The following is a 10,394-nucleotide window of genomic DNA, read 5'->3' on the forward strand; positions in this document are numbered from 1 at the left end:
AGTAAGTGCTATGGGAGGTCCTGACACGTATTAAGTTAGGTATGTATGTGATGTGTTCTCCATTTGGAATGAGAAAAATTATTACGAGAGGATGAAACAGGTGCTACCAGAGGTTTAAGTATTCAAAGGATGGGACAATTAAACATGAATTAAATATAATCAGCTTAGGGAAAGCAATGGTATATCAACTGAATCCTAAATATTTTCATTACATAGAATTTTATTTTATTTTATTTTTTTAAAGATTTTATTTGTTTATTTGACAGAGATAGAGACAGCCAGCGAGAGAGGGAATACAAGCAGGGGGAGTAGGAGAGGAAGAAGCAGGCTCATAGCGGAGGAGCCTGATGTGGGGCTCGATCCCATAAGGCAGGAATCACGCCCTGAGCCGAAGGCAGACGCTCAACCACTGTGCCACCCAGGCGCCCCTCATTACATAGAATTTTAAAGCACTTTCACATGCATGGGTTCATTTAATCCTTAAACTCTGTAAGATAATTTTGTTTTATGGGGGCAGAAATAAATGATGGCAACTCAAATTGCTGAAGATGCAAAGAGTTAGAAAATGAAAGCCACGATTAAGAGAAGTATCACTATACTTGGAGCTTGGTAAGGTTGCTCTCCATACATCTGCATTTTTCCATCAAGGATGAATGGGAACGCAACACATGGACTGAACAGACAGGACCATAGGTAGAGAACAGTTATTTCAAGCTTTGGAAACTGCTTAAGACTGGCTTTCTGCGTAAACTGAAAATAATGCATTAAAGAGGGAAGACAGCACAGTGCCTTGCAAAGCAAGCCTTTGGCTGAACTGAACGACATCTTTCAGATGCTATTCCTTCAGTTTAGCAATCACCTATGGCAATAATCCCTAGGCTTCTAGCTGAGGAATCAATCAGTGTAACTGTGGCCTCTGTCTTGAAAGAGAGAAAGAGGAGGGAGGGAGGAAAGAAAGTAGGGAGGGAAGAAAGGAAAGAAGGAAGTGAGGGAGGAAATGGAGATTATTTGTCATATGATTACAGTACCTAATGGGGTGTTTTAAGAATTCACAACAGGAGGTTATATAAAATAAAAAGAGTAAGCATGATTGTACAAAGGTAATTCTTTCTTCTCACTAAAAATGTTTTGAATGAAATCTTAACTCTCAACAAGATTAACAATTTTACTGACAACTGATTTTGAAACATAGCAAACGTAGTTTCCTCATCTTTGGGACAGATCAAATCACAAACGGAAATGTTAACATTACTTCTTTTTTTTTTAATAAAACATTTTAAGTAATCTCTACACCCAACATGGGGCTTGAACTTACAACCCTGAGATCAGGAGTCGCCTGCTCTACTGACTGAGCCAGCCCAGTGCCCTTGGGTCACGTATTTACTGAGTATCCTGTGCCACCTGTTAGGTACCAGCAATAAACAGCAGTCCTGCACTTGTTAGCGTTACTTCTAAGGGCTAAGAACCTAAGTTGCATGTAATTCATCAGTTATATTATTAATCATCTGTAAAATTGTGGATAAGTCACTTAACTCCTCTGGGCCTCCGTTTCCTATACTTCCGAATATTGTTCCCTCAAGGATGGAACAGTTATAAAGCAGCTTGAGTAGGACTCTGAAACTCTCTATCATTTATCAATGAAAAAACTAAAACCTAAAAAGAAAAATAAAACGCATCTACCTATTCTCAAACTTTTGAATTATCCTTCCCTTACTTTCAGAATCACATGCAACTAATACCAGGTATTGCAGAATGCTCAACTGGTCTCATCAATTAGTCATATATGAATAAAATTACCTTAAAACAACATACTCTATCGAAAATTAAATCTTTCAGTGTGTACTCTGAGCAGAATGAGAGGTCTAATCACAGATAAACATAAAAATTATTTGTCTCAAAATAATGCATTTGACAAGTCTCATCATTAAAATTCCTTTTATTTGTCCTTCAGTGAAACTGAAGTATTCCCGAAGTCTTGAATCAATTATCTCTTCTTAGTTTTCCAACAGCTGACATTTGTCTTCTTTTGGTCTGTTCAGTAGAAAGTGAACTATCTGGAGCAGGACATCATCGTTAAAACCTTTCACATTATTATCTTCAATTGTTTCATAAAGAGGCTTACTTTGTGTCCCCCAACATATATTTTTACGAGGGTTATTTTGATCAGCTTGTGCAGTCAGTGCCAACGTATTTAACTGGTAGCAGAAAAAGGAAAAGTATTTTCCATCTGTGATCACGCCCTGAGAGACAAAAGGCCGAGTAACATCTGCTTCACTCCAAAATCCTAGAGAAAAAAGTTATACTGAAATTTATACATGGAATATATTTTACCAAAACAAAACATTTTCACATTAGAGGGTATCGAATATCCCCTAAAACCTAAATATTTTACCTACCAAATTCCTGAAGATCTCAAAGTTTTCCTCATCTTCTCCATTCTAATCCTATATTCTATTTCTGCATCAAAAATTATTTCCTCCCCTCGGATATCCCCAAACTCATGACGCATTCTCAACAACTTCGCTCTTCAACAGCTTTCAATCTTAACTCACTTCAACTCAAGAAGGCAGCAAGCTCTACCAATGCAGCTCTCCCCTGTGTCTGGAACTAACTCCGTTCAAACACACTCATCTTCCCGGTACCAGCAGCATCTCGCACCCAACAACCACTACATCCTTCTATGTCACCAAATCTACAAAAACAAACCTTCAGGAAAAAAAGGACTTTCTAAGGACTTCAATTCATGTCCTTAGACAAATTCTATTCTTCCTTTACATATTTTGAAATTGGTTTTATGCGCTGTTGTTATTTCACCTTGTGTATCTTGTGTCATAGGTTCCAGGATGCCTTTAATACCTTTACTATTCAAATTTTCTGGGTGCTTCTTGCTCTAGACTGACTGGCTTTAACACTTTTATATTCCACTGCCAGGGTCAAGCAGTAATGTTCTTTCCTCCTACATATTTTCTGTTAGGCTTCATGAAGCTAGCCAATGAATAATATTGTTAGCATTTGTAATTAAATATAGGGAAAAAGAAGCACTTTACTTTTAATGCATAAACCGTGCCATTCTAATGTCTTTGAGAAATATTCCTGTTTCTGCTTCTGTCTAATCCTATCCCTAGTCTCTCAAGTCAACAATTGTGAGTAAAAGATTAAACTATATATATATATATATATATATATATATATATATATATATGAGCCTAGAAATAATCAAATCTGTATTAAATTCCTCCTGGGGTATGGTGACTAACATAACATAATAAAAAAATTACTATAAAAAAATAAAATAAATTCCTCCTGGGAACTCATATATGACCAATCTGGTTATAGGTTGTAGTTTATTACCTCAGGTTCTGTCCTAAAATCCAAATGCCTCACAATGGGCTCTCAAAGTCCCCTGTGATCCGGCCTTTGGCTTCCTTTATCTCATCCTCCATCATTCTCCCCCTCCCTTCATTATCCTTTAAACACTTCAAGTCTCTTCCTACCTCAGAGACTTTTCCTTGTATTCCTTTTGCGTGTAAGCGTCTTTCCCCCAAGTTTGTGCTTAGGTAGCTCCTCGACAGTCAGGTCTTTGTTCAAATGCCATTTTTTAGAGACCACCCCTGAATTACTCCATTTAAATAAATCTGGCCCCATATCTGATTTATACCTGTACCTGGTAAGTCATTCTGTCCCTTACGTAGTGTATTTCCTCCATACTATTACCACTCGCTAAAAACATTACATGTTTATTATCTTTTCCTCTCCTCATTTAAGCTCCAAGACAGCAGGATCTGCCCGCCTCATTCAACACTGCATCTCCAAAGCCAACACTGCTTGGTTCCTAGAAAGCATTCATTATTTACTGAATGAATAAACAATCTCTTAATCCACATCCTGGATATAGCCTTCAAAGATATTATACAGAACAGTTGTGATTTAATCTAAAATTTAATCCACCAAAGCATTTCCTTTTCCAGCTTCAGAAAGCTGCTATCACCTACAGAGCTCACGTGGTTCGCTACAGTCTTTCATCTGTTTGAAAACATCAGAAAAAAATTCATTCACACAAAAGTGGTCCAAGTAAAAGATCAACTGCGTTTTTTGTCACTGTAAAAGTTTTCAAAATGTTAAGATTCAACCTACGCTTAACCCAAAGAAACCACTGATTTCTTAAAATGTCACAGATATCTTCCAAGAACACCACCATAAAATGTTACCTTGATACACAGCTTGCGCTCCAGTCCAAGCAAAGAGGCTTGCGATAGCATTAGCTCTAAAAACAACTTCTATCTGATCAGCGCAGTTCCGTTTCAAAAGCCTTTCCCTTTTTAATTTGTCAGGTAACAGATGGAACTGTGTGTGACCATAACAGCATGGATCCGCGGTCTTTGAGCCTGAGGAGCAAAATAAAAACATTTCAGACGAAACGTCCCTGTGAACATCTGGAGCACACATCCGTAGTCTCTGCTTCAAACCCATCTTTCTCCTCTACACATCCCGTGATCAGTATTCAAACTACACAAGTGGGAAGGTTGATTTATTTATTTCACTGATTATAATGAAGTTAAACTTCACATGAAAGTACGATCTGCTAGCTATCATCAAGCCCACTCTGATGACACAGGGTAAGTCAAAAGAATGTAGGCAAGGTTTATTTAAAACTCCCTATTGCTTAGTTTTTTTCAAACCTTTTATTCATCATTATTTTCCTTGTCTTTTTTTTTTTTTTTTTAAAGATTTTATTTATTTATTTGACAGAGAGAGAGACAGCCAGCTAGAGAGGAAACACAAGCAGGGGAGTGGGAGAGGAAGAAGCAGGCTCATAGCGGAGGAGCCTGATGTGGGGCTCGATCCCATAACGCCGGGATCACGCCCTGAGCCGAAGGCAGACGCTTAACCGCTGTGCCACCCAGGCGCCCCTTTTATTTTCCTTGTCTTATTCTCCAAATGATACAAACATTTCATTAAAAAGTCTCCTTTATCATTTTAATATAAAAATTACATACTTTGTTCCTAATTTTAAAAAAATGATTTTTTAAAGCTTTTATTTATTTATTTGACAGAGATACAGACAGCCAGCGAGAGAGGGAACACAAGCAGGGGGAGTGGGAGAGGAAGAAGCAGGCTCATAGTGGAGGAGCCTGATGTGGGGCTCGATCCCATAACGCCGGGATCACGCCCTGAGCAGAAGGCAGACGCTTAACTGCTGTGCCACCCAGGCGCCCCTAAAAAAATGATTTTTATGCCGTATTTCCAGTAAGGAAAACGAGAGTCAATGTTTCATGAAATGCTTATATTCTTGACTTTAGTAGTAAAATCTTTTCAACCAAAAGTTCCCACAATTCACTCTATAAGACCACAGTGACACAGAGGGGGCTGATTAAACATGTCTGGAGGACTAGTATAAAGCTGGTTTCTTAAAATCTTCCAGTCAACTAGGAATTACTAGAATCAAAAAGATAGCAAAAGTAGAAGCTACACATGGGCAGACACAGGCCTTATTAAATTTTTTTTTAAAGATATTTTAATTTATTTATGTGAGAGACAGCCAGCGAGAGAGGGAACACAGCAGGGGAGTGGGAGAGGAAGAAGCAGGCTCACAGCGGAGGAGCCTGATGTGGGACTCGATCCCAGAACCCCGGGATCACGCCCTGAGCCAAAGGCAGACGCTTAACGACTGTGCTACCCAGGTGCTCCCAGGCCTTATTAATTTTTATATTCCTAGTGGTTATCAGTGTGGCACAAACAGAAGACACAGTGTGGCACAAACAGAAGTGGCACAATCACTGCCTCAAGTCTGGCTCTATACTGGTTTACTCCTGAAAAAGGACAAATTACTTTTCTTCATAAGTCAACGAAACTTAATATGTAAAACTATTTTTTAAAGTTAAATGCTGCTAGCACAGTAGAAACAAGTAAAATTTTAAATAGTGAGCTGAAAGAATATTTTTTCCCCAATTTTCATGCATATTACAACAACCTGAGATTATGAATTATATTGCTTGTAAACTATCCGAACTTCTTGGTTATCAAGAATTAATTATGTAAATCTGCACAAGATCCTTTGGACACACTGATGGCACAATATTTCAAAAGAAAAACTTACCAATAAATATGGTATTTTCATATTGTCGTTTGAATAATGGAAGTTTGTCTGGCTTACAAGTTATAACAGGGATTTCTACGGGTATAGAATAATCCAGCGGCACAAACTTCAAGAAAAAGAAAAGTCATGAATGAATTCACAGCAACATTAGTACTAATGTACATATTTTACTCACGTTCTTAACAGACTTACAAATCTTAAACTGAGATGTTTTTTACAAAATGATTTGGTAACACCATCTATTGATGGGCCAAATCCAGCCAGCCACCTGATGGTACAAATGAAAGTTTTATTGCAACACAGGCAGGCACGTTCATTTACATATGGTACATAACAGCTTTTACATTACTTAAGAACTAGGATGAATTGTTGCAACACACACTTCTGGCCCCCCAAAACCCAAGATATTTATTGTCTGGACCTTTACCAAAAAAACCTGTGCATCTGCATGTGTGTGTGTGTGTGTGTGTGTGTGTGTGTGTGTACAGACACAGACAACACTCAAAATATACTTATTTTCTCCCACAGAACTATAAATATAAAAAATGACCAGCTTACAATTATAAAAATCCCTTGATTTATGATTAGGTAGTGCAGTCTATCACAGATTACAATCATAAACTATTATGAATTGTTTATATATATTTTTATTACTTATTTATTTGACAGAGAGAGCAAAAATGGGGGAGGGGGCGGGGGGGGTGGAGAGACAAAGGAAGAGGGAGAAGCAGGCTCCTGGCTCCAGGCTGAGCCAGGAGCCTGACACTGGGCCTAATCCCAGGACCTTGGGATCATGACCTCAGCTGAAGGCAGATGCTTAACTGACTGAGCCACCCAGCCGTCCCATATTTTTAGAGTAAGAAAAAAAGATTTGTACGGTCCTGAAAACTGATGCCTTAATCCTGCTTAAAAATGATTATTTGACCTTTGAGGGCTATACATACCATAACAGGTTAAAACACTGAAAAAGAATTTTGGATGAGAAGCATGTGAAAGAAACTTGAAGGGGATCCATCCAAAACTTTAAATTCTACTAAGCCGATTACGTAGGCTGCCTATGACATTTCCTCATCAGATGTCAGTAGATATATATGCAATAAATCCTTACCTCTGGGAGTTGTCTGGATATTCGAATCTGGTTGTGTGGTTTATCATTTATTTGGTATCGCAAAGCGTCAACTCGACCTTTCCGATGACCACTAGGAATAATTTCTTCACCTCGCAACCAGTAAAAGTGAACTGGGCGTTTGCAATCTATCAAAAGATATTCAAAATTTTATTTAATCATTTAGATAAATTTGGTTATTATTAGAATACCAGCAATACAGAACTTAAGAGTAATTGTGCAAATTAAAAATTATCAAAAATTACTCTTTGATGTAAGATAGAGTCTGGGTTATATGATGATTTAACTTAAATGACTGTGACTTAAATATAATGCTCAAACATTTGTCTACTTGTGCCATCCATCATATACTATACACTGTAATGGAAGAGGTTTCTCTTAAGAATAAACAAAGAAAATAAGACCAACAGATGTATCACTCACCAGAAATAAAAAGTTTTTATGTGTCAGAATTACTAAATCAATCTTCAGAATAACTCTCAAAGGTATGTATAGTAATCACCACCTCTATTTTATAGAAGAGGAATCTGGGTCTTGACCAAGTCAAGTTTTCCTAGGTCAACAGTCAGGAGTAGTCAAAATCCACGAGGCTCCCTCCTCTCAAGACCACTTCCTTCCCGACTGAGACAGAAGGAAAGTAGCATGCACACTACAAGACTCAGCTGAGCACACATCTACAGTTCTAATAACATTAATTCAATAAATATTTATTAAGACACCTACCAGGCGGTAGATATAAAGTAATGAAGGCCTGAGAAACACTGATTTTTAAAACTGTCCGTTAATTTTTCATCTCTGCAGTGACCAGTTAAAATAAGTTGCTGGCTGTTTCCTGGCAATCCAAAATGGCAAGGTTTGAATCCTGAACCTAAAAAAGGCTAATGAACTGACATACAGTCATGTAACTTTCCGGTGGAAGGGCCAAAACCCAACTTCAGGTCTGCCCCGCCCTCTAAGAGCCCCTTCTCTTAACCAACACTGCTCTTCCACTCCATTTGTCTGGGCCTTCACAAAGCAGAACCAAAGACTGGAGTCGTGGAAGGCTGTACAGCTAGCAGGTGGCAGCACAGGTCCGGGAGGGACCCGGTCTCCAGATACTTAGCGCAGTGACTGCTATTAAACCTGGCGGCGCCCAGCGAGGCGCGAAAAGGACTAGAAATAAAACTAACAATGCAGAAAGAAAGAAATGAAGAGTCCCCCACCTCCCCCGCCCGGCGTGGCTGTCCCAAGGCTCACCGAGGGTGGCGGTGGCCAGGGCGGGGTTGTGTGCGCTGAGCAAGCCCATGAGGGTGGCCACCATCTGATCCAGGAAGGGCGAGGCGACAGCCTCGCGCTCCTGGTAGAGGGGAGGGGGCCGCTTGCGCCGCAGGTAGAAGTGCTCCTGCAGGAGGCAGTCACACGCAGCGGCGCGCAGGGCCTCTACATCCAGGGCGGGTGCGGGCTCCGCGGGATCGGCTGGCGGCGGCAGGCCCGACAAGAACGCGGTCTTGGTGAAGCCCTGATACCAGCGGTCAGCGTTCAGGGCGAAAGTCTGCGGATAAACCACGTACTTCATGAACTGCATCTTGGTGAGGATTCGCAGCTTCTCGTCCACCGACTCGGCCGCGTGCACCGTCGCCTGCCACCGCTCCACTCGCCGCTGCCGTGCAGCCTTGCTCTTGGCAGTCAGGGAGGCCACAACCGGCGGGTAGCGCGCCACGGGGGCCGCCGTGACATCGGGGCCGGTCATTTCTGGAGCCCTGACGGCGGCCTCGGCCGCAGTGTGTAGTGACAGCCCCGGCCCGCGCAGCTTTAGCCGGCAACACCTGGCCGCCGCCATCTTGACTCGGGGTTTGGACTCAGAGGTTAATTTCGGGAAATGTCGCTGCTCTCTTGCCGTAACGACCAATCAAAAGCGGAATTTCGGCCAGGCGTGGAGAGGCCGATTCTCAGTGGGCCTGAGATACGTTGCGTCATTCGTTTCTTAGCCAATCAGACCATTTCTCCAACTTAGTTTCCAGCTCCCCGGAGCGTGTGTATACCGAAGGCAGAACTTGCGTGCCTGTAGTTTTTCCGCGGGCCTGGCTGGAAAGAGTGAAACTTTGAGTTGCGGCTACTCAGGTTGCTTCTACGACCGTGGCATAAACTTCTTGCCAAAAATCATTTAGAAGCGTTCTGCACCGGAACCTGTAGCATTTACTGGTTTCATTTGTGTGTGGCACATCCCACCTCTCGTCTGTTTCAGTTCTTAGGTTTGAAATTTATTGAAAATATCATTCTAACATGTTTTATTGCTAATACATGCTTATTTTTAAAATGATGCAAGCATCACTCATAGATGACCACTGCTAATCTTTGGAAAAATAATTCCATGTGTTTCTCTATGCTAATTGATACATAGATAATTTGTTTTAATTTCCCTAGTTTACAAAACATACTTTTAGTTGGATTTAATTGGGAAAAAAGGAAATAATAAACACTAAAGAATTGCGTTTAAATTTTGCTTTGTATTAAAACTTAGTATTTCAACACGAGTCGATTCCTACTACTCTTTCAGCAACTTGAAGAAAGGAACCGTTTTATTTTTAATCCTCAACAATCAATCTATACCTATGCACAGTGAGTAATCACTGCTGAAAACCTGCTGAAAAAGTCACCTAAATCTCTAGAAATTTAAGCTCATTTCAGATAATCTAATTTATTGATTCACTCTTCTATTACAGCTAGGAACCGGAAAAATACTTATTTGGATTTATTGCAATAATTCTTGAGGGCCTTGAAAACCAAACATTTTGTTGCTTAAAGGAAGTTACAACTTACGTATACCTTTATCTTAGAAGTGATGATGCAATTTATGAAGTTGCAAGTCTATTAAACTGACATTTAGAAATACATATTTCAAATTCATTACAAGAATATCTTCTGTGAGAAGTTGCTAGCAGAATCTCAAATATCCTTTTGAGATTAATATTACAAAAGGAGGGCATAAGAGAGTTAGATCTTTAATCTTAACTTTAAATATTCAGTATTTAAAAGGTAAAAGTGAGGGGCTCAATATTACCTAAATTGAAGTGACACTGATTTGTGTGAAAAAATAATGAATATATTTTTGGAGAATATATCACAGAAATCCTAGCGCAGTAATTGTAGGTATTCTCATACAATTCCAACATAGATTTTAGGATTAGAAAT

General features: G+C 39.8%; 1 protein-coding gene across 1 annotated transcript; it reads right to left on the reverse strand.

Moving 5' to 3' along the window:
• Window positions 1-1,918: 1,918 nt before the first annotated feature.
• MRPS30 (mitochondrial ribosomal protein S30) lies at window positions 1,919-9,075 on the reverse strand. The gene is made up of 5 exons (XM_045787398.2): window positions 8,460-9,075; window positions 7,206-7,351; window positions 6,098-6,203; window positions 4,209-4,385; window positions 1,919-2,284 (listed from the first exon to the last, which is right to left on the reverse strand). The coding sequence occupies exons 1-5, from the start codon at window positions 9,040-9,042 to the stop codon at window positions 1,995-1,997; spliced, it is 1,302 nt and encodes a 433-aa protein (XP_045643354.2). The 5' UTR covers window positions 9,043-9,075; the 3' UTR covers window positions 1,919-1,994.
• Window positions 9,076-10,394: the final 1,319 nt, after the last annotated feature.

This window comes from Ursus americanus, chromosome 15 (genome assembly GCF_024610735.1).
Source record: "Ursus americanus isolate L20-20 chromosome 15, mUrsAme1.1.p, whole genome shotgun sequence".
Taxonomy (NCBI): Eukaryota; Metazoa; Chordata; class Mammalia; order Carnivora; family Ursidae; genus Ursus; species Ursus americanus.

Coding starts and splice junctions, on each gene's coding strand:
- MRPS30 (XM_045787398.2), bottom strand. CDS start 9,042: ATGGCGGCGGCCAGGTGTTGCCGGCTAAAGCTGCGCGGGCCGGGGCTG. Junction 7,352..8,459: donor CCTGGCCACCGCCACCCTCG/GTGAGCCTTGGG, acceptor ATCTTTTGATAG/ATTGCAAACGCCCAGTTCAC. Junction 2,285..4,208: donor AGCGCAAGCTGTGTATCAAG/GTAACATTTTAT, acceptor TTTTTTCTCTAG/GATTTTGGAGTGAAGCAGAT.